The sequence below is a fragment of the Salvelinus alpinus genome, chromosome 16 (assembly GCF_045679555.1).
Source record: "Salvelinus alpinus chromosome 16, SLU_Salpinus.1, whole genome shotgun sequence".
NCBI lineage: Eukaryota > Metazoa > Chordata > Actinopteri > Salmoniformes > Salmonidae > Salvelinus > Salvelinus alpinus.
In genome coordinates, this window is record NC_092101.1 from 56725442 (window position 1) to 56750603 (window position 25162).

The 25162-nt window shown below is 46.0% G+C and overlaps 1 protein-coding gene across 1 annotated transcript in view; it reads right to left on the reverse strand.

Moving 5' to 3' along the window:
- Positions 1-240: 240 nt before the first annotated feature.
- The window catches only part of LOC139541714 (retinoschisin-like), a 33474-nt gene continuing 8552 nt past the window's right edge, over positions 241-25162 (reverse strand). Inside the window, exons 2-6 of the mRNA XM_071346667.1 lie at positions 23263-23288; positions 18492-18717; positions 7894-8035; positions 5686-5881; positions 241-3794 (exon numbers count right to left, since the gene is read on the reverse strand). Of these exons, the coding sequence (XP_071202768.1) occupies positions 3642-3794; positions 5686-5881; positions 7894-8035; positions 18492-18717; positions 23263-23288 (743 nt within the window). The 3' untranslated portion in view covers positions 241-3641. The remainder of the gene's footprint in view (positions 3795-5685; positions 5882-7893; positions 8036-18491; positions 18718-23262; positions 23289-25162) is intronic.

The following is a 25162-nucleotide window of genomic DNA, read 5'->3' on the forward strand; positions in this document are numbered from 1 at the left end:
CTTATGCAAATGTGATAGTTTTTTTATTTTTATACATTTGCAAAAATGTCCTTAAACCTGTTTTACTTTATAATTATGGGGTATTGTGTGCAGATTGAGTCTAGAATAAGTAACGTAACAAAATGTGCAGAAAGTAAATGGATCTGAATGCACTGTACGTCAGTAAGGATACAGTATCTGAGTACCATCTGAAATAATGTATACAACTAGTTTCCTTTGTTTTCAATGCTGTCACTTTATTGAGGGGTGTATTGGCCCTAAACCTAAATATACAATCTAATGTGATTCAACAGGAGATTGGAGACTCCACTGAAATACAGCAACACTATACCTTACACATCACAATACAAGTCACATTCAAACAGATAGACACAGACAGTACAGTACTTTAGTTTACAGGACATCCAACAACATGTCCACATCTCATCTGACTCTGGACTTTAGATCATTAGGGGCTAGTTCCCCGGACACAGATTACGCCTAGTCCTGGACTAAAAAGCATGCTCAGTGGAGAATCAGGACCAGGCTTTATCTGTGTCCAGTAAACCGGCCCCCAATGATCATGTCTACAGTTCCTTGTTCTCACTTACATGAAACAAATACTATAGTATACTATGGTATAAATATTGTAGTATTCAATGTAGTGTTTAGTATACATATGCATGTACTGTAGTATGTAGTTAACAGTATAAATACTGTAGTAAAATAAACTGTAGTATAGTGTAGTATGTAGTTGATAGTATAAATACTGTAGTAAAATAAACTGTAGTATAGTGTAGTATGTAGTTAATAATAGTATAAATACTGTAGTAAAATAAACTGTCGTAAAAACTATAGTATTTACTGAAGTGTTTTGGAGAACATCACTGTAGTATTTATTATAGTGTTTTGGAGAACATCACTGTAGTGTACTGTAGTGTTTTGGAGAACATCACTGTAGTATTTATTATAGTGTTTTGGAGAACATCACTGTAGTGTACTGTAGTGTTTTGGAGAACATCACTGTAGTATTTATTATAGTGTTTTGGAGAACATCACTGTAGTGTACTGTAGTGTTTTGGAGAACATCACTGTAGTATTTATTATAGTGTTTTTGTTTTATCTTTGACATAGAAGTGGAGGATATCTCCTTCAGGAAACCTATTGGAGAAATAGTAAAAGAGCACGTTTCCATAACCTGTAGGTAGGACGGGATTGAACGGCTCGATCACAGCTTCTGCTCTATAACCTGGTACACAATATATGGTATATACTATATACACAAAAGTATGAGGACATCCCTTAAAATTGGTGGATTCAGGTATTTCAGCCACATCCAGCTGAAATAATCAATTTAATAAGAAATAGTATATAAATGTCCTAAAGCTAAATATACACAAATAATACATTATCTGATAAAATTGCTTTTAAAAAAGGGCAGGAATGTCCCCTCTCCAACCTCCTGTTTGCAATAGCAATTGAACCGCTTGCAGAAAGAATTAGACAGAACTCAAATGTAACAGGTATCAGTATTGGTGAACATGAATATAAACTAAACTTATTTGCAAATTATCTCCTGATATGGCTGACCAATATCGAAAACTCAGAATGCTCAAAAATCTCAGGATATAATTATCGTGGGAAAAAATGATGGTAAAACTCACGATCTACAGCAATCCTTTATGTGGACCACTAAAAAATATGAAATACTTGGGATGCTTAACAAGTGACAACAAATATATAAAGGTAACATTATTCCATTACTCAACAATATGAAAGCAGATCTAATTAAATGGAATAATCTTCCCATAAATCTTACAGGCAGAATAAACCTCTTCAGAATGGCATAGATGTTATATGGGCAAATAAAAGGAAGGTTTTACATCTTCCTGAGTCTGAGGGGGGTTTAACCTTCCTGAGTCTGAGGGGGGTTTAACCTTCCTGAGTCTGAGGGGGGTTTTAACCTTCCACACTTGGAATTGTATTGACTCGCCACCAAAGGCTTTTACTTGCGACATAGAGTTAAATGCACTAAAGTGGAACAATGGGTACATATTGAAGACACAAATGCTCATCCCCAGAATTTTTCCACTTGTCTATTTTCAAAGGATAAAGCTAAGAATACGAACAACTTCATAGTTAAAGAGGAATTTCACCCCGGGGGAACCTGGGTTTGGTTTCATCATGTCTAGAACCCTGAGATGTGTTTCACACATAACAGCCCAGGAGGAAAGCAGGTCTGGGCGTCGCTCGCTGAACGGTACACCCTACGGCTTCAGGTGTTGGGGGGGAGGGGGGCGAGATCTAAAAATAGATGTAGTCCTGCTTTGTGGCATGTCACGATGGCTCTATGTTATATTGATTGCACTTCACGTTTTTGTGGGTGTAGATATATGGTTGTCCTTGTTCCATAGAGTCTTTCAGCAATGTTCCTATCAGAGGATTCATTGCTAAATATGCAAGCAGACACATTTTTTTCTGTCTCTGAAAAAATGCAACTTGTGTTGGGCCCAACCTCACTAACGCTCTTGTGGCTGAATGGAAGCAAGTCCCCGCAGCAATGTTCCAACATCTAGTGGAAAGCCTTCCCAGAAGAGTGGAGGCTGTTATAGCAGCAATGTTCCAACATCTAGTGGAAAGCCTTCCCAGAAGAGTGGAGGCTGTTATAGCAGCAATGTTCCAACATCTAGTGGAAAGCCTTCCCAGAAGAGTGGAGGCTGTTATAGCAGCAATGTTCCAACATCTAGTGGAAAGCCTTCCCAGAAGAGTGGAGGCTGTTATAGCAGCAATGTTCCAACATCTAGTGGAAAGCCTTCCCAGAAGAGTGGAGGCTGTTATAGCAGCAATGTTCCAACATCTAATGTAAAGCCTTCCCAGAAGAGTGGAGGCTGTTACAGCAGCAAGGGGTGACCAACTCCATATAAATGCCCATGATTTAGTAATGATTTAGTTCGACGAGCAGGTGTCCACATACTTTTGGTCATATAGTGTACTTGCCATGTATTTTTCTAACTTATGGGTGGCACAAATTGGGATATGGGGAGGGGAATGGGCAGGGTATATGCAAATTAAATACTGTATTATTTACTATAGTTAAAAAAGGTAAACACACAATGGTCTCTGCCAATAAAACACACTGACAGCCACAGCCCCTAGAAGACAAACAGAGTAAGATATCAAGACATCCTATTGCTACTAGCTGGGTACTGTGTCTTGACAGGGTTACCGGACCAGTAACAAATCAAAGTTTATTTGTCATATGCACGTCATACAGCCAAGTGTACATTGAAATGCTTAAATAATGTCTCCCTTTGGTGTCTGGGAGTTAAGTTGGAAGGGCAAGGTGGACACTGACCTCACTGGGCAAAAACTGATTACATCAACGTGGTTTCCATGTCATTTCAACACAAAAAATACATTTGATAGCGTTGAATAAATGTGTAAAACAAATCAACGTGAGAGCATTTCATATTTTCACCCAACTTTTAGCCTAAATCACATGACATGGTGAATTTGATTCTTGATTTCACGTTGAATTTACGTTAGTTGATAACTTAACCAAATGTAAATCAAAACTAGACGTTGAACTGACATCTGTGCCCAGTAGGATAGACAAGGTTAGAGGTTAGGGGTTAGGGTTATTAGGGTTAGGGTCATGGGTTTTAGGTACACTTGTTCATACACATCAGCAGCTCCATGCGCAGGGCGATGCGGGTGTGCCAACCCAGAGGGAGGAGCCTAACATAGCGGGCCACAATAGGAGGACGCAGCAGGTTCTGAACGGACGACGAGCGGTCCGAGTTCCCATAGAACACCTGCGGGAACAGAGACACGACATTGGCAGGTCGATAACATGCCCATCTGACATCAACCAATCAGCTGACTAACAGCCTACAGACTATAGTCCTCTCTAGAGAAGGATGTACAAGCGAGATGGGTTCAACCCCAAATGGCACCCTATGTAGTGCACCACTTTTCCAGAGCCCATAGAGCTCTGGTCAAAACTACTGCATTAGAAAGGAAATAGAGTGACATTTAGAACACAGAGCCTAAGAGGAACTGACAATTGTTCCCTTGTGATTTAGTAGTATTACTAGTAGCATAATACAGAATGCCCAGCCTGTATACTCACCCTATTGTTGGTCCTACAGCACACCGACCCTGTTGTTGGTCCTACTGCATACTGACCCTATTGTTGGTCCTACTGCACACTGACCCTGTTGTTGGTACTACTGCATACTGACCCTATTGTTGGTCCTACTTTATACTGACCCTGTTGTTGGTCCTACTGCATACTGACCCTTTTGTTGGTCCTACTGCACACTGACCCTGTTGTTGGTCCTACTTTATACTGACCCTGTTGTTGGTCCTACTGCATACTGACCCTATTGTTGGTCCTACTGTATACTGACCCTGTTGTTGGTCCTACTGCATACTGACCCTATTGTTGGTCCTACTGTATACTGACCCTGTTGTTTGTCCTACAGCACACTGACCCTGTTGTTGGTCCTACTGCATACTGACCCTATTGTTGGTCCTTCTGCACACTGACCCTGTTGTTGGTCCTACTGCATACTGACCCTATTGTTGGTCCTACTGCATACTGACCCTTTTGTTGGTCCTACTGCACACTGACCCTGTTGTTGGTCCTACTGCACACTGACCCTGTTGTTGGTCCTACTTTATACTGACCCTGTTGTTGGTCATACTGTATACTGACCCTGTTGTTGGTCCTACTGTATACTGACCCTGTGGTTGGTCCTACTGTATACTGACCCTGTTGTTGGTCCTACTGTATACTGGCTCTGTTGTTGGTCCTACTGTATACTGACCCTGTTGTTGGTCCTACTGCATACTGACCCTGTTGTTGTTCCTAATTTATACTGACCCTTTTGTTGCATGGTCTAGTCCTTTTGTAAACTGACCCTGTTGTTGGTCTTACTGTATACTGACCCTGGTGTTGGTCCTACTGCATACTGACCCTGTTGTTGCCAGTCTGGTCCTACTGCATACTGACCCTGTTGTTGCCAGTCTGGGCCTACTGCATACTAACCCTGTTGTTGGTATTACTGCATATTGACCCTGTTGTTGGTATTACTGCATACTGACCCTGTTGTTGGTCCTAATGTATACTGACCCTGTTGTCGCCAGTCTGGGCCTTCTGCATACTGACCCTGTTGTTGGCCCTACTGTATATGGACCCTGTTGTTGCCAGTCTGGTCCAACTGCATACTAACCCTGTTGTTGGTCCTACTGTATACTGACCCTGTTGCCAGTCTTGTCCTACTGTATACTGACCCTATTGTTGCCAGTATGGTCCTACTGTATACTGACCATGTTTTTGGTCCTACTGTATATTGACCATGTTGTTGCCAGTCTGATCCTACTGTATACTGACCCTGTTGCTGGTCCTACTGCATACTGACCCTGTTGTTGGTCCTATTGTATACTGACCCTGTTGTTGGTCCTATTGTATACTGACCCTGTTGTTGGTCCTACTGCATACTGACCCTGTTGTTGGTCCTATTGTATACTGACCCTGTTGTTGGTCCTGCTGTATACTGACCCTGTTGTTGGTCCTACTGCATACTGACCTTGTTGTTGGTCCTACTGCATACTGACCCTGTTGTTGGTCCTACTGCAAATTGACCCGTTTGTTGGTCCTATTGTGCATTGACCCTGTTGTTGGTCCTACTGTATACTGACCCTGTTGTTGCCAGTCTGATCCTTGTAGTAGATCCAGTTTAGGTTCTGATCGGTGCGGTACTGGACACTGTACTTGGTCAGCCACTCATCAGCATCACAGCGACCCTGGGTCAGGATACCTGAGACCACACCCACATCCTGTAGGTCAATCTGGATCCACTGGCTGTTGTCCTGGAACTTAGACAGCCATGCACACCTGGAAAGGAGGAGGAACATACATGTTAAAATGAGGACTGTCAAAGTTAACGCTGTTCATTTATTTTGAAGCATTTTTTCACATTTCCATTTTTCACCCAAAAGTTTCAAAAGTCTGTTTCCGCACGGACCCTTTTGAGCGTAAAACACAATGCTTATCTGTATGCTCTTTGCAGCTTGCAGCTGAAGACCCAGCTTGCACAAAACGTTTTTGTTACTTTCTACAACATTGTATTAGGTTGTATGATAGAACCCTAAAACTAAACTCTGGTCCTCTAAGCTAGTTCCACTGCATTTTTTTCAGTTAAATTAAAACCAGGAAAATCTGGAGAGTCCCTGCTGATTACGGACCCATTCGTTTAATAAATTGTGAAAACAAAATAATAACAAAGCTCATATGTAATAGAATGGCAAAATCCTTAACAGACTTGATACATACAGTATCAATCAAACAGGGTTTATTAAAAATAGGCACTAACAAACAAATACAAGAACATGTTTTAGTTTAAAATCAATACACAAAAAAATAAGATATAGATTGATCAATAATGGCTATTCATACCGAAAAGATTTACAACCGTCATGAATGGCCTTTTCTATTCAGAAGTTTGGAAGCTTTCAACTTTCCATCTGAAGTAATATATTTAATAAAAAATATTATATACAGTTGAAATTGGAAGTTTACATACACTTTAGCCAAATATATTTAAACTCAGTTTTTCACAATTCCTGACATTTAATCCTATTAAAAATTCCCTGTCTTAGGTCAGTTAGGATCACCACTTTATTTTAAGAATGTGAAATGTCAGAATAATAAGAGAGAATGATTTATTTCAGCTTTGATTTCTTTCATCACATTCCCAGTGGGTCAGAAGTTTACATACATTCAATTAGTATTTGGTAGCATTGCCTTTATATTGTTTAACTTGGGTCAAACGTTCCGGGTTGCCTTCCACAAGCTTCCCACAATAAGTTGGGTGAATTTTGGCCCATTCCTCCTGACAGGAATAAATTATAACTACAACCCAATGTCATGTTTAAAAAAGAAATGAAACCTCTTATATTAGGGTCAAATTTGAACACTTTTTAAAAATGCGATTAATCTTTATTAACTACAGAAAATCATACAATTAATCTTGATTAATTATTTAAATCTATTGACAGCCCTAGTTCTAATATACAACCTGGGGTGTATACTATAAAGCAGGATCAATGAGTTAGCAAGCTAACTTTCATAAACAACCAAAAATAACTACTGATTTTCAGGTTTATTAAGACAGCTAAGCTTCAGTATGTGTTTTTGGTTGTTGAGTCCATTAGACCATGCCCATTTTAAACTGGTCTTTCTAATATAGATATATATATTTAGACAAGTTAGCTGGCTACCTCATTGATCCTGCTTGTAGTTTACCCCTCTGGAGAGAAGGTCATACACATTGATCCTGCTTGTAGTTTACCACTCTGGAGAGAAGGTCATACACATTGATCCTGCTTGTAGTTTACCCCCCTGGAGAGGAGAGAGGATCATACACATTGATCCTGCTTGTAGTTTACCCCCCTGGAGAGGAGAGAGGGTCATACACATTGATCCTGTTTGTAGTTTACCCCTCTAGAGAGGAGAGATGGTCATACACATTGATCATGCTTGTAGTTTACCCCTCTGGAGAGGAGAGAAGGTCATACACATTGATCCTGCTTGTAGTTTACCCCTCTGGAGAGGAGAGAAGGTCATACACATTGTGATGCATACACCTGATTTAGGAGAGGAGACCAACATACACATTATAATACAGAAGGACAACACCAAGATTATGACACCTGAGGTACAAAAGACCCTTGTTACAAAATGTGACCACAAGCACTTATTAACCACCAAGCTCTTCTGAGGATGGTTAAGAGATCTTTGACAATGTGAATGTATGAAGTGAAACCGGGAACCTCTATGGGTTGACGGTATTATGGACAGACGGACAGACAGACAGATAGGACATTTGTATAGACAGCAGCACTGACCCGAAGCCCTGGCTGTTGAGTCGTGCCCTGTTGGAGGTCCAGGAGGAATACCAGCCGCTGTACTCTTCCTGGTTAGAACAGCTAATCTGGTCCGGTGTCACTGAACCAGCCTCGAACCCCAGGGGCTTGTGATAGAGACACTCTGTGGAGCACAGACACACTGTTTTACAACTCATCTATAAAGTCATAAAGTGCTATGGCACATTGCAGAAGAGTCTATTTTCAACATAACATTTTTCACAATCTCATTTTATATTCTCACAGTTGGAGTGGTACAGATCAGAGCACGGTATCTAAATTGTAATCTGGTTATGAAACGTTAAAATGTCAGGGCTCCTAGTGTTTGCGTAACACGTCAAACCTCTGATGCCATCCTTGCGTGACACAGAGAGACGATCTGGGAAGTTGATTAACGTCAAACGTTTACAGAGATTTACAGATGTTTGAGATTCTGTGTAAATCTCCTGCTGGGTTTTGTCTCTGCCAGTCTGCCAGTCTGTTCCTGTTGGATGTAAAGTATTATGGCTCACATCATGCTCTCTGTGCATGTTGGCTGGACATCTATCTGGTACACTTAGCTGGTGTTGAATGCACAGTGGTCGTTCTTCAACTACAGGACACATTGCTGTCACCTTCTCCATGTAAGGATCCTTCATACCACTGAGCTCAGTGTAATATGAGTGATTTTGTTTTCTTAGGGGGTAGATCAGATTGAATATTGCACATAGATTGTGGATTCTATCAATGTAATTGTCTGCATCATTTCCAATCTCCCTTATATATTTTATATATACATACAGTACCAGTCAAAAGTTTGCACACCTACTCATTCAAGGGTTTTTCTTTATTTTTACTATTTTCTACATTGTAGAATAATAGTTCAGACATCAAAACTATGAAATACATGGAATCATGTAGTAACCAAAAAAGTGTTAAACAAATCAAAATATATTTTATATTTGAGATTATTAAAAGTAGCCACCCTTTGCCTTGATGAATGCTTTGCACACTCTTGGCATTCTCTTAACCAGCTTCATGAGGTAGTCACCTGGAATGCATTTCAATTAACAGGTGAGCCTTGTTAAAAGTACATTTGTGGAATTTCTTTCCTTTTTAATGCGTGTGAGCGAATCAGTTGTGTTGTGACAAGGTAGGGGCGGTATACAGAAGATAGCCCTATTTGGCAAAAGACCAAGTCCATATTATGGCAACAACAGGTCCAATAAGCAAAGAGAAACAACAGTCCAGCAGTACTTTAAGACATGAAGCTCAGTCCATCATTACTTTAAGACATGAAGGTCAGTCCATCATTACTTTAAGACATGAAGATCAGTCCATCATTACTTTAAGACATGAAGGTCAGTCCATCATTACTTTAAGACATGAAGGTCAGTCCATCATTACTTTAAGACATGAAGGTCAGTCCATCATTACTTTAAGACATGAAGGTCAGTCCATCATTACTTTAAGACATGAAGGTCAGTCAACCCGGACATTTCAAGAACTTTGAAAGTTTCTAAAAGTGCAGTCGCAAAAACCATCAAGCACTATGTTGAAACTGTCATGAGGACCGCCACAGGAAAGGAAGACCCAGAGTTATCTCTGCTGCAGAGGATAATGTGGTAAACCGTGGGGTGTTGGGTTGAGCGTGCAGAGATTGACACAGAGACAGGGAGGCTTTAGTCCGAAAACAACTTTACTTAAGACAAAAAATAAATATATCAAAGAAATAACTTTTGCTCGGTCTTCCTTCTCTCTCTTAACTGGTGCCCGTCTCTCCTCCGCGGTGTGCCATCGTGCTCCTATTATTTAGCCTCCACAGCTGGTTGGAACTTTCCTCTAATTACCTCCACTTAGCTGTCCGTGTCGGGGTGCCCAGCTCCGGTATTCCCAGCAGAGGGAGCCAACGTCGCCTCACGTACCTCCCCTCTATTACCATCCCCCGGGGTAGACCTCCTGGGATAAAGTTAGGTACAAATCTATTGTAGTAGCCTGCTAACCCCAGGAATGACTTCACCTGCCTCTTGGTTCGGGGGACCGGCTATTCCCTAATGGCAGCGATTTTTTTTTCTTGGGGCTTCACATTTCCCCTCCCGATCTTATATCCCAGGTACTCCACTTCGGCGTAGCCCAGCTTGCACTTGTGGGGGTTCGCGGTCAGACCTGCATCCCTTAGCGCATAAACCACGGCCTGTAACTTACACAGATGTGACTCCCAATTGTCACTGTGCACAATTATGTCATCTAGATAAGCCGCTGCGTACTCACTGTGCGGCCGCAGGACTCGGTCCAGGAGTCGCTGAAATGTCTCTGGTGCCCCGTGGAGCCCGAAAGGCAGAACCGGTAGTGGATCAGCCCCCCCGTGTGGAAAAAGGGAGGTCTCTGCCAGTGGTACCTGCCAGGTCTCTGCCAGTGGTACCTGCCAGTACCCCTTCGTCAGCAATGGACATTAGACCAGTGTAAATATGTCCTTTGGTCTGATAAGTCCAAATTTTTGATTTTTGGTTCAACCGCCGTGTCTTTGTGAGACGCAGAGTAGGTGAACGGATGATCTCTGCATGTGTGGTTCCCATTGTGAAGCATGGAGAAGGAGGTGTGATGGTGTGGGGGTGCTTTCCTGGTGACACTCTCTACTTTATTTAGAATTCAAGGCACACTTAACCAGCATGGCTACCAGTTCCTTTATGTATTCACAGAAAGGCCAAAAAGATCATCAAGGACATCAACCACCCGAGCCACGGCCTGTTCACCCCGCCATCATCCAGACGGCGAGGTCAGTACAGGTGCATCAAAGCTGGGACCGAGACACTGAAAAACAGCTTCTATCTCAAGGCCATCAGTGTTACATCTGCTCCTGCCACGCCTTCTACTTCTCATCCTGTGTCTCCCTAACCTGCCGCCACTCCCCCAGTGCTCTCTCCCTCTCTTTCTATGTGTGTGTGTATGTGATTGTGTGAGTAGCGGCAGTTGCAACCTGTTCCATAATCAAGGCATCTACAAAAACTCAGCCCTGCCACTTCCATGCTGCCAGTTCGTAGCCCCTGCTCAGTCAGTCTGCAATTCAAGCCTTTGGTCCCGCACAGATCTTATCCTGTTGTGCCTGTTTTTCCCTAGCCTGACGCTGCTTTTCTCTCCTCTACAGTTCCGTCTGCTCTGACTCTGGTTCCTGTCTCCAGTCCCTCGTTACGTCAGTCCTGCTTCCCTGTCCTGGAACCCCACTCTACTGCTTCCTTGGATTCCGCTCCGGACCTGCTTACCCTGCCCCTACTCCCCTTGCGCCAGCCCCAGCCTCAGCCCCAGTTCCTGGTTCCCTGCTACCCGCCCCTGCTTACCCTGCCCTTTCTCCCCTTGCCCCAGCCTTAGCCCCAGTTCCTGGTTCCCTGCTACTCGCCCTTGCTTCCCCTGCCCTTTCTCCCCTTGCCCCAGCCTCAGCCCCAGTTCCTGGTTCCCTGCTTACCCTGCCCTTTCTCCCCTTGCCCCAGTTCCTGGTTCCCTGCTTACCCTGCCCTTTCTCCCCTTGCCCCAGCCTCAGCCCCAGTTCCTGGTTCCCTGCTTACCCTGCCCTTTCTCCCCTTGCCCCAGCCTCAGCCCCAGTTCCTGGTTCCCTGCTACCCGCCCCTGCTTCCCCTGCCATTTCTCCCCTTGCCCCAGCCTCAGCCCCAGTTCCTGGTTCCCTGCTACCCGCCCCTGCTTACCCTGTCCTTTCTCCCCTTGCCCCAGCCTCAGCCCCAGTTCCTGGTTCCCTGCTACTCGCCCTTGCTTACCCTGCCCTTTCTCCCCTTGCCCCAGTTCCTGGTTCCCTGCTACCCGCCCCTGCTTCCCCTGCCCTTTCTCCCCTTGCCCCAGCCTCAGCCCCAGTTCCTGGTTCCCTGCTACCCGCCCCTGCTTACCCTGCCCTTTCTCCCCTTGCCCCAGCCTCAGCCCCAGTTCCTGGTTCCCTGCTACCCGCCCCTGCTTTACCCTGCCCTTTCTCCCCTTCCCCCAGCCTCAGCCCCAGTTCCTGGTTCCCTGCTACCCGCCCCTGCTTACCCTGCCCTTTCTCCCCTTTCCCCAGCCTCAGCCCCAGTTCCTGGTTCCCTGCTACCTGCCCCTGCTTACCCTGCCCTTTCTCCCCTTGCCCCAACCTCAGTTCCTGGTTCCCTGCTACCCGCCCCTGCTTACCCTGCCCTTTCTCCCCTTGCCCCAGCCTCAGCCCCAGTTCCCTGCTTACCCTGCCCTTTCTCCCCTTAACCCAGTTCCTGGTTCCCTGCTTACCCTGCCCTTTCTCCCCTTCCCCCAGCCTCAGCCCCAGTTCCTGGTTCCCTGCTTACCCTGCCCTTTCTCCCCTTGCCCCAGCCTCAGCCCCAGTTCCTGGTTCCCTGCTACCCGCCCCTGCTTACCCTGCCCTTTCTCCCCTTGCCCCAGCCTCAGCCCCAGTTCCTGGTTCCCTGCTACCCGCCCCTGCTTACCCTGCCCTTTCTCCCCTTGCCCCAGCCTCAGCCCCAGTTCCTGGTTCCCTGCTTACCCTGCCCTTTCTCCCCTTCCCCCAGCCCCAACCCCAGTTCCTGGTTCCCTGCTTACCCTGCCCTTTCTCCCCTTGCCCCAGCCTCAGCCCCAGTTCCTGGTTCCCTGCTACCCGCCCCTGCTTACCCTGCCCTTTCTCCCCTTGCCCCATCCTCAGTCCCAGTTCCTGGTTCCCTGCTACCCGCCCCTGCTTCCCCTGCCCTTTCTCCCCTTGCCCCAGCCTCAGCCCCAGTTCCTGGTTCCCTGCTTACCCTGCCCTTTCTCCCCTTCCCCCAGCCTCAACCCCAGTTCCTGGTTCCCTGCTTACCCTGCACTTTCTCCCCTTGCCCCAGCCTCAGCCCCAGTTCCTGGTTCCCTGCTACCTGCCCCTGCTTACCCTGCCCTTTCTCCCCTTGCCCCAACCTCAGTTCCTGGTTCCCTGCTACCTGCCCCTGCTTACCCTGCCCTTTCTCCCCTTGCCCCAGCCTCAGCCCCAGTTCCCTGCTTACCCTGCCCTTTCTCCCCTTGCCCCAGTTCCTGGTTCCCTGCTTACCCTGCCCTTTCTCCCCTTCCCCCAGCCTCAGCCCCAGTTCCTGGTTCCCTGCTTACCCTGCCCTTTCTCCCCTTGCCCCAGCCTCAGCCCCAGTTCCCTGCTTACCCTGCCCTTTCTCCCCTTGCCCCAGTTCCTGGTTCCCTGCTTACCCTGCCCTTTCTCCCCTTGCCCCAGCCTCAGCCCCAGTTCCTGGTTCCCTGCTACCCCCCCCTGCTTCCCCTGCCCTTTCTCCCCTTGCCCCAGCCTCAGCCCCAGTTCCTGGTTCCCTGCTTACCCTGCCCTTTCTCCCCTTGCCCCAGCCTCAGCCCCAGTTCCTGGTTCCCTGCTACCCGCCCCTGCTTACCCTGCCCTTTCTCCCCTTGCCCCATCCTCAGTCCCAGTTCCTGGTTCCCTGCTACCCGCCCCTGCTTCCCCTGCCCTTTCTCCCCTTGCCCCAGCCTCAACCCCAGTTCCTGGTTCCCTGCTTACCCTGCCCTTTCTCCCCTTCCCCCAGCCTCAACCCCAGTTCCTGGTTCCCTGCTTACCCTGCACTTTCTCCCCTTGCCCCAGCCTCAGCCCCAGTTCCTGGTTCCCTGCTTACCCTGCCCTTTCTCCCCTTCCCCCAGCCTCAACCCCAGTTCCTGGTTCCCTGCTTACCCTGCACTTTCTCCCCTTGCCCCAGCCTCAGCCCCAGTTCCTGGTTCCCTGCTTACCCTGCCCTTTCTCCCCTTCCCCCAGCCTCAACCCCAGTTCCTGGTTCCCTGCTTACCCTGCACTTTCTCCCCTTGCCCCAGCCTCAGCCCCAGTTCCTGGTTCCCTGCTTACCCTGCCCTTTCTCCCCTTGTCCCAGCCTCAGCCCCAGTTCCTGGTTCCCTGCTACCCGCCCCAGCATCCCCTGGCCTGCACCCCATCTCCCCCCGCTTTTCAATAAATACCTTAGTTACCTTATCCCTGTCTCCTCGTCTGAGTCTGCTCTTGGGTTCACCTGCTTCACCCCGCGTTACAATCAGACTGTTAAATAGCCATCACTAGCCGGGTACCACCCGGTTACTCAACCCTGCAACTTAAATGCCGCTGCCCTATATACATAAACATGGAATCACTGGTCACTTTAATAATGTTTACATACTGCTTTATTCATCTCATATGTATGCACGGTATTCTATTCTACTGTATTTTAGTCAATGCCACTCCGACATTGTTCATCCTAATATTTATATATTTCTTAATTACATTATTTTACTTTTAGATTTGTGTGTATTGTTGTGAATTGTTAGATACTACTGCACTGTTGGAGCTAGGAACACAAGCATTTAGTTAAAAATGACTGCACTGTTGGAGCTAGGAAGACAAGCATTTAGTTAAATATTACTGCACTGTTGGAGCTAGGAAGACAAGCATTTAGTTAAATATTACTGCACTGTTGGAGCTAGAAACACAAGCATTTAGTTAGATACTACTGCACTGTTGGAGCTAGGAACACAAGCATTTAGTTAAAAATTACTGCACTGTTGGAGCTAGGAAGACAAGCATTTAGTTAAATATTACTGCACTGTTGGAGCTAGGAAGACAAGCATTTAGTTAAATATTACTGCACTGTTGGAGCTAGAAACACAAGCATTTAGTTAGATACTACTGCACTGTTGGAGCTAGGAACACAAGCATTTAGTTAAATACTACTGCACTGTTGGAGCTAGGAACACAAGCATTTAGTTAGATACTACTGCACTGTTGTAGCTAGGAACACAAGCATTTAGTTAGATACTACTGCACTGTTGGAGTTAGGAACACAAGCATTTAGTTAAATACTACTGCACTGTTGGAGCTAGGAACACAAGCATTTAGTTAAATACTACTGCACTGTTGGAGCTAGGAACACAAGCATTTAGTTAAATACTACTGCACTGTTGGAGCTAGGAACACAAGCATTTAGTTAGATACTACTGCACTGTTGGAGCTAGGAACACAAGCATTTAGTTAGATACTACTGCACTGGTGGAGCTAGGAAGACAAGCATTTAGTTAGATACTACTGCACTGTTGGAGCTAGGAACACAATAATTTAGTTAAATACTACTGCACTGTTGGAGCTAGGAACACAATCATTTAGTTAAATACTACTGCACTGTTGGAGCTAGAAACATAATCATTTAGTTAGATATTACTGCACTGTTGGAGGCTGAGAGGGAGGCTGCTGGGTGTTCTGACCCCATGCTGGGAGGCTGAGAGGGAGGCTGCTGGGTGTTCTGACCCCATGCTGGGAGACTGAGAGGGAGGCTGCTGGGTGTTCTGACCCCATGCTGGGAGGCTGAGAGGGAGGCTGCTGGGTGCTCTGACCCCATGCTGGGAGACTGAGAGGGAGGCTGCTGGGTGTTCTGACCCCATGCTGGGAGGCTGAGAGGGAGGCTGCTGGGTGCTCTGACCCCATGCTGGGAGACTGAGAGGGAGGCTGCTGGGTGTTCTGACCCCATGCTGGGAGACTGAGAGGGAGGCTGCTGGGTGTTCTGACCCCATGCTGGGAGGCTGAGAGGGAGGCTGCTGGGTGCTCTGACCCCATGCTGGGAAACTGAGAGGGACGCTGCTGGGTGCTCTGACCCCATGCTGGGAGGCTGAGAGGGAGGCTGCTGGGTGTTCTGACCCCATGTTGGGAGACTGAGAGGGAGGCTGCTGGGTGCTCTGACCCCATGCTGGGAGGCTGAGAGGGAGGCTGCTGGGTGCTCTGACCCCATGCTGGGAGGCTGAGAGGGAGGCTGCTGGGTGCTCTGACCCCATGCTGGGAGGCTGAGAGGGAGGCTGCTGGGTGTTCTAACCCCATGCTGGGAGACTGAGAGGGACGCTGCTGGGTGTTCTGACCCCATGCTGGGAGGCTGAGAGGGAGGCTGCTGGGTGTTCTGACCCCATGCTGGGAGGCTGAGAGGGAGGCTGCTGGGTGCTCTGACCCCATGCTGGGAGGCTGAGAGGGAGGCTGCTGGGTGTTCTGACCCCATGCTGGGAGACTGAGAGGGAGGCTGCTGGGTGTTCTGACCCCATGCTGGGAGGCTGAGAGGGAGTCTGCTGGGTGTTCTGACCCCATGCTGGGAGGCTGAGAGGGAGGCTGCTGGGTGGACTGACCCCATGCTGGGAGACTGAGAGGGAGGCTGCTGGGTGTTCTGACCCCATGCTGGGAGACTGAGAGGGAGGCTGCTGGGTGGTCTGACCCCATGCTGGGAGACTTAGAGGGAGGCTGATGGGAGCAGATGGTCAGTCGTCCCCTAAAGTGGTGCTTCACCCCACCAGCCGTTTATATAAAAGGCAGCTTCTAATCCACTATGCTGGATCAACTATCGTTGCCAGTTCCAAAGTCCACAGGATGCCCTCCATCACGTGTGCTCCTGGGCCCAGTATCAGGGAGCAGTAGGGCTTTTGAGTGACAGGCTTATTTAGGGACGTAATCTGTTCATCACATTGCCACTACAGTAATGAGATCATTTAATGGCATCCAACATATGCTATCTCTCCTTCTTCTCTTCCTGACTCTCCTATGGAGCCATTTCAGCGCCAACAGAAATTGTATTTGAATTTGTATTAGGATATTGAATTTGAATGTAATATTTTTGAATTTGTAATGCACAAATCATTGAATTCATACATTTTACTTGTATTTCATGATTTGAAACTGAGTTGAATGAATATTGCATTAAGTTTTAAAATAAAATGTAATATATTTGATTGTTTTTGTCATTTAGCAAACGCAGTTACCCAGAGCGATTTACAGGAGCAACTAGGGTTAAGTGACTTGCTCAAGGGCACATTGACTTGTGCAATTGAAGAAGGCCTTTTTTATTAGCATGATGGGTTGAAATGCTTCAGGAGGGCGGTCACTTGTGTTTTCGAGGTAGAAGACCTGTCTCCATATGAGTTGAATCAGGGGGAAGAGGTACTTGCTAAGCAGGCAGTGTGACAACCTTTACAATGGTGCCACTGGGTTAGGGTTAAGGATAGACCTAACCCAAAAGTACTATCCCTAACCCAACAGTACTAACCCTAACCCTAACCCAACAGTACTAACCCTAACCCAGCAGTACTAACCCTAACCCAGCAGTACTATCCCTAACCCAGCAGTACTATCCCTAACCCAGCAGTACTATCCCTAACCCAGCAGTAATATCCCTAACCCAGCAGTACTATCCCTAACCCAGCAGTACTATCCCTAACCCAGCAGTACTATCCCTAACCCAGCAGTACTAACCCTAACCCAACAGTACTATCCCAACCCAGCAGTTCTATCCCTAACCCAGCAGTACTAACCACAACCCTAACCCAACAGCACTAACCCCAACCCTAACCCAGCAATACTAACCCAACCCAGCAGTACTATCCCTAACCCAGCAGTACTATCCCTAACCCAGCAGTACTAACCCTAACCCAGCAGTACTATCCCTAACCCAGCAGTACTATCCCAACCCAGCAGTACTAACCCTAACCCAGCAGTAATATCCCTAAAGCTAACCCAGCAGTACTATCCCTAACCCAACAGTACTATCCCTAACCCAGCAGTACTATCCCTAACCCAACAGTACTATCCCTAACCCAGCAGTACTATCCCTAACCCAGCAGTACTATCCCTAACCCAGCAGTACTATCCCTAACCCAGCAGTACTATCCCTAACCCAACAGTACTATCCCTAACCCAGCAGTACTATCCCTAACCCAGCAGTACTATCCCTAACCCAGCAGTCCTAACCACAACCCAGCAGTACTATCCCTAACCCAGCAGTACTATCCCTAACCCAGCAGTCCTAACCACAACCCAGCAGTACTATCCCTAACCCAGCAGTACTAACCCCAACCCTAACCCAGCAGTACTAACCCTAACCCAGCAGTCCTAACCACAACCCAGCAGTACTATCCCTAACCCAGCAGTACTAACCACAACCACAACCCAGCAGTACTATCCCTAACCCAACAGTACTATCCCTAACCCAGCAGTAATATCCCTAACCCAGCAGTACTATCCCTAACCCAGCAGTACTATCCCTAACCCAACAGTACTATCCCTAACCCAGCAGTACTATCCCTAACCCAGCAGTACTATCCCTAACCCAGCAGTACTATCCCTAACCCAGCAGTACTATCCCTAACCCAGCAGTCCTAACCACAACCCAGCAGTACTATCCCTAACCCAGCAGTACTAACCCTAACCAAACAGTACTAACCCTAACCAAACAGTGCTAACCCTCACAGTAGGTGACTATAGCTAGGTGACCACAGGTACAGTAGGTGACTATAGCTAGGTGACCACAGGTACAGTAGGTGACTATAGCTAGGTGACTATAGCTAGGTGACCACAGGTACAGTAGGTGACTATAGCGAGGTGACTATAGCTAGGTGACTATAGCTAGGTGACTATAGCTAGGTGACCACTGGTACAGTAGGTGACTATAGCGAGGTGACTATAGCTAGGTGACTATAGCTAGGTGACCACAGGTACAGTAGGTGACTATAGCTAGGTGACTATAGCTAGGTGACCACAGGTACAGTAGGTGACCACAGATAGTCGTTCACCACCGCAAGGTCAGGTGACCTGGGCGGAATCCTATCCTCACCTGGCATGCAGTCTAGTGGGCGGCTCTGAGGAGGCGATGTGGCCAGGACAGGTGATGTCATAGTGGGGGTACCTGTTGCAGAATCCCCCCCTTCACAGTCACATGTGCAGGCTTTCCCTGTCCCAGTCCATGTCTCTAGGACCTCTTCCTCCTGCTGCTGCTCCTCCTGCACCTCCTCCTCTGGTTGCACCTCCTCCTCCTGCTCCTCCTGGACCTCCTCTTCCTCCTGGAATACAGGTCCAGAAATGGTTACAATCTTATTTTAGCCTACTATCGTTCTAACCAGCCCAATCCCATCTCACTGTACTACAGTAACAAGAGTTCTAACCAGCCCAATCCCATCTCAATGTGTTAGAGTAACTAGATTCTAACCAGCCCAATCCAATCTCAATAACCAGCCCATTTCCATATCCATGTACAAGAGTACCTAGAGTACTAACCAGCGCAATCCCATCTCAATGTGTTAGTGTAACTAGAGTACTAACCAGCCCAATCCCATCTCAATGTGTTAGTGTAACTCGAGTACTAACCAGCCCAATCCCATCTCAATGTGTTAGTGTAACTAGAGTACTAACCAGCCCAATCCCATCTCAATGTGTTAGTGTAACTAGAGTACTAACCAGCCCAATCCCATCTAAATGTGTTAAAGTAACTACAGTTCTAACCAGCCCAATCCCATCTCAATGTGTTAGTGTAACTAGAGTACTAACCAGCCCAATCCCATCTAAATGTGTTAGTGTAACTAGAGTACTAACCAGCCCAATCCCATCTCAATGTATTAGTGTAACTAGAGTACTAACCAGCCCAATCCCATCTAAATGTACTAGAGTAACTAGATTCTAACCAGCCCAATCCCATCTCAATGTGTTAAAGTAACTACAGTTCTAACCAGCCCAATCCCATCTCAATGTGTTAAAGTAACTACAGTTCTAACCAGCCCAATCCAATCTCAATGTGTTAGAGTAACTAGATTATAACCAGCTCAATCCTATCTTGCTGTATTCGACTAAATTAGTTCTAAACATCCCAATCCCATCTCAATGTGTTAAAGTAACTACAGTTCTAACCAGCCCAATCCAATCTCAATGTACTAGAGTAACTAGATTCTAACCAGCCCAATCCCATCTCAATGTGTTGTAACTAGTTCTAACCAGCCCAATAATCTCAATGTGTTAGTGTAACTAGAGTCTGACCAGCCCAATCCAATCTCACTGTACCAAAATAACTAGAGTTCTGACCAGCCCAATCCCATCTCACTGTACTAGAGTAGTGTTAACCAGCCCAATCCCATCTCAATGTATTAGAGTAACTAGTTGTAACCAGCCCAATCCAATCTCAATAACCAGCCCATTTCCATATCCATGTACAAGAGTACCTAGAGTTTTAACCAGCCCAATCCCATCTCAATGTGTTAGTGTAACTAGAGTACTAACCAGCCCAATCCCATCTCAATGTACTAGTGTAACTAGAGTACTAACCAGCCCAATCCCATCTCAATGTGTTAGTGTAACTAGAGTACTAACCAGCCCAATCCCATCTCAATGTGTTAGTGTAACTAGAGTACTAACCAGCCCAATCCCATCTCAATGTGTTAGTGTAACTAGAGTACTAACCAGCCCAATCCCATCTAAATGTATTAGTGTAACTAGAGTACTAACCAGCCCAATCCCATCTCAATGTGTTAGTGTAACTAGAGTACTAACCAGCCCAATCCCATCTCAATGTGTTAGTGTAACTAGAGTACTAACCAGCCCAATCCCATCTCAATGTATTAGTGTAACTAGAGTACTAACCAGCCCAATCCCATCTAAATGTGTTAAAGTAACTACAGTTCTAACCAGCCCAATCCCATCTCAATGTGTTAGTGTAACTAGAGTACTAACCAGCCCAATCCCATCTAAATGTACTAGAGTAACTAGATTCTAACCAGCCCAATCCCATCTCAATGTGTTAAAGTAACTACAGTTCTAACCAGCCCAATCCCATCTCAATGTGTTAAAGTAACTACAGTTCTAACCAGCCCAATCCAATCTCAATGTGTTAGAGTAACTAGATTATAACCAGCTCAATCCTATCTTGCTGTATTCGACTAAATTAGTTCTAAACATCCCAATCCCATCTCAATGTGTTATTGTAACTAGAGTTCTGACCAGCCCAATCCCATCTCACTGTACTAGAGTAGTGTTAACCAGCCCAATCCCATCTCAATGTATTAGAGTAGTGTTAACCAGCCCAATCCCATCTCAATGTATTAGAGTAACTAGTTGTAACCAGCCCAATCCAATCTCACTTTACTAAAGTACCTAGAGTTCTAACCAGCCCAATCCCATCTTGCTGTACTAGACTAAATTAATTATTACCAGGCAAATCCCATCTCAATGTATTAGAGTAACTAGATTCTAACCAGCCCAATCCCGTCTCAATAACCAGCGCCATCTCAATGCATTAGAGTTACTAGAGTTTTGACCAGCCCAATCCCATCTCATTGTAATAGGGTGACTAGAGTTCTAACCAGCCCAATCCCATTGTACTAGAGTAACTAGATTCTAACCAGCCCAATCCCATCTCACTCCAATCCTATCTCAATGTTCTATAGTAACTAGAGTTTTTTCCGGCCCAATCCCATCTCAATAACCAGCCCAATCCCATCTCAATGTACTAGAGTAACTAGAGTCCTAACAACCCAATCACACAGCAATGTACTACATTAACTAGATTCTAACCAGCCCAATCCCATCTCAATGTACTTGAGTAGCTACAGTTCTATCCAGCCCAATCCCATCTCAATGCACTTGAGTAGCTACAGTTCTAACCAGCCCAATCCCATCTCAATGTACTAGAGTTCTAACCAGCCAGTTACCATCTCAATGTATGAGAGTTCTAACAGCCCAATCCCATAGCAATGTACTAGAGTAACGAGAGTTCTAACCAGCAGAATCCCATTTTGCTCTACTATAGTAACTAGAGTTCTAACCAGCCCAATCCCATCTATCTGTAGTACAGTAACTACAGTTCTAACCAGCCCAATCCAATCTCAATGTAGTAGAGTAACTAGAGTTCTAACCAGTCCAATCCCATAGCAATGTACTAGAGTAACTAGATTCTAACCAGCCCAATCCCATAGCAATGTACTAGAGTAACTAGAGTTCTAACCAGCCCAATCCCATCTATCTGTAGTACAGTAACTAGAGTTCTAACCAGCCCAATCCCATCTCAATGTATTCGTGTAACTAGAGTACTGACCAGCCCAATCCCATAGCAATGTACTAGAGTAACGAGAGTTCTAACCAGCCCAATCCCATAGCAATGTACTAGAGTAACTAGAGTTCTAACCAGCCCAATCCCATCTATCTGTAGTACAGTAACTAGAGTTCTAACCAGCCCAATCCCATCTCAATGTATTCGTGTAACTAGAGTACTGACCAGCCCAATCCAATCTCACCGTAATAAAGTAACTAGTGTTCTAACAGCCCAATCCCATCTCCCTGTACTAAAGTAACTCGATTCTAACAGCCCAATCCCATCTCCCTGTACTAAAGTAACTCGATTCTAACAGCCCAATCCCATCTCCCTGTACTAAAGTAACTCGATTCTAACAGCCCAATCCCATCTCCCTGTACTAGAGTAACTAGAGTTCTAATTAGCCCAATCCCATTTTATTGTTCTATAGCAACTAGAGTTTTATCCAGCCCAATCCCATCTCAAAAACCAGCCCAATACCACCTAACTTAACTAAAACAAATACAGTTACAACCAGCCCAATCACATCTCAATATACTAGAGTAATTTGAGTTCTAACCAGCCCAATCCCATAGCAATGTACTAGAGTAACGAGAGTTCTAACCAGCCCAATCCCATCTCAATGCACTAGAGTACAACCAGCCCAATCGCATCTCAATATACTAGAGTAATTTGAGTTCTAACCAGCCCAATCCCATAGCAATGTACTAGAGTAACGAGAGTTCTAACCAGCCCAATCCCATCTCAATGCACTAGAGTCCTAACCAGCCCAATCCCATCTCACTCCAATCCTATCTCAATGTTCTATAGTAACTAGAGTTTTTTCCGGCCCAATCCCATCTCAATAACCAGCCCAATCCCATCTCAATGTACTAGAGTAACTAGAGTCCTAACAACCCAATCACACAGCAATGTACTACATTAACTAGATTCTAACCAGCCCAATCCCATCTCAATGTACTTGAGTAGCTACAGTTCTATCCAGCCCAATCCCATCTCACTGTACTAGAGTAACTAGAGTTATAATTTGCCCAATCCCATTTTATTGTTCTATAGCAACTAGAGTTTTATCCAGCCCAATCCCATCTCAAAAACCAGCCCAATCCCACCTAATTTAACTAAAACAAATACAGTTACAACCAGCCCAATCGCATCTCAATATACTAGAGTAACGAGAGTTCTAACCAGCCCAATCCCATAGCAATGTACTAGAGTAACTAGATTCTAACCAGCCCAATCCCATCTCAATGTACTAGAGTAACTAGAGTCCTAACAACCCAATCACACAGCAATGTACTACATTAACTAGATTCTAACCAGCCCAATCCCATCTCAATGTACTTGAGTAGCTACAGTTCTATCCAGCCCAATCCCATCTCACTGTACTAGAGTAACTAGAGTCCTAACAACCCAATCACACAGCAATGTACTACATTAACTAGAGTTCTAACCAGCCCAATCCCATAGCAATGTACTAGAGTAACTAGAGTCCTAACAGCCCAATCCCATTTCAATGTATTAGAGTACCTACCTCCTGAGAGTGAACACCGCTTAGGACTGCAGCACCGACAGACAGGCAGCAGAGAAAGAAAGAGAAAAAGACAGACAGACAGGAGGAGGGAAATACAGTGAGAAAAATACTGAAATATAGAGACAAAATAAACTACATTGGTTTTGAGAGGCCTCTGAAAAACGAGAATAAAACCACAGCATTTTGGATGCAGCAAACTAATCTCTAACAAATATCCCCAACATACGGTCTGATATCCCCAACATACGGTCTGATATCCCCGACATACGGTATGATACTCCCAACGTCTGGTCTGATATCCCCAACATACGGTATGATACCCCCAACATACGGTCTGATATCCCCAACATACGGTATGATACCCCCAACATCCGGTCTGATACCTCCAACATCCGGTCTGATACCCCCAACATACGGTCTGATATCCCCAACATACGGTCTGATATCCCCAACATACGGTCTGATATCCCCAACATACGGTCTGATATCCCCAACATCCGGTCTGATATCCCCAACGTATGGTCTGATATCCTCAACATATGGTCTAATATCCCCAACATCCGGTCTGATACCCCCAACATATGGTCTGATATCCCCAACATCCGGTCTGATATCCCCAACGTCCTGTCTGATATCTCCAACATATGGCCTGATATCCCCAACGTCCGGTCTGATACCCCCAACATCCGGTCTGATATCCCCAACGTCCGGTCTGATACCCCCAACGTCCGGTCTGATATCCCCAACATACGGTCTGATACCCCGAACATACGGTCTGATACCCCCAACATACGGTCTGATATCCCAGCATACGGTCTGATACCCCCAACATACGGTCTGATATCCCCAACATACGGTCTGATATCCCCAACATCCGGTCTGATATCCTCAACATCCGGTCTGATATCCCCAACATCTGGTCTGATATCCCCAACATACGGTATGATACCCCCAACATACGGTCTGATATCCCCAACATACGGTATGATACCCCCAACATACGGTCTGATATCCCCAACATACGGTATGATACCCCCAACATACGGTATGATACTCCCAAAATATGGTCTGATATCCCCAACATCCGGTCTGATACCCCCAACATACGGTCTGATATCCCCAACATACGGTATGATACCCCCAACATACTGTCTGATACCCCCAACATACGGTCTGATATCCCCGACATACGGTATGATACCCCCAACACACGGTCTGATATCCCCAACGTACGGTCTGATATCCCCAACATACGGTCTGATATCCCCAACATACGGTCTGATATCCCCAGCATACGGTCTGATACCCCCAACATACGGTCTGATATCCCCAACATACGGTATGATACCCCCAACATACGGTCTGATACCCCCAACATACGGTATGATACCCCCAACATACGGTCTGCTATCCCCAACATACGGTATGATACCCCCAACATACGGTCTGATATCCCCAACATACGGTATGATACCCCCAACATACGGTCTGATACCCCCAACATACGGTATGATACCCCCAACATACGGTCTGATACCCCCAACATACGGTCTGATATCCCCGACATACGGTATGATACTCCCAACATACGGTATTATACTCCCAACATACGGTCTGATACCCCCAACATACGGTCTGATATCCCCAACATACGGTATGATACTCCCAACATACGGTATGATACTCCCAACATACGGTATGATACTCCCAACATACGGTATGATACTCCCAACATACGGTATGATACTCCCAACATACGGTATGATACTCCCAACATACGGTCTGATACCCCCAACATACGGTATGATACTCCCAACATACGGTCTGATACCCCCAACATACGGTATGATACTCCCAACATACGGTATGATACTCCCAACATACGGTATGATACTCCCAA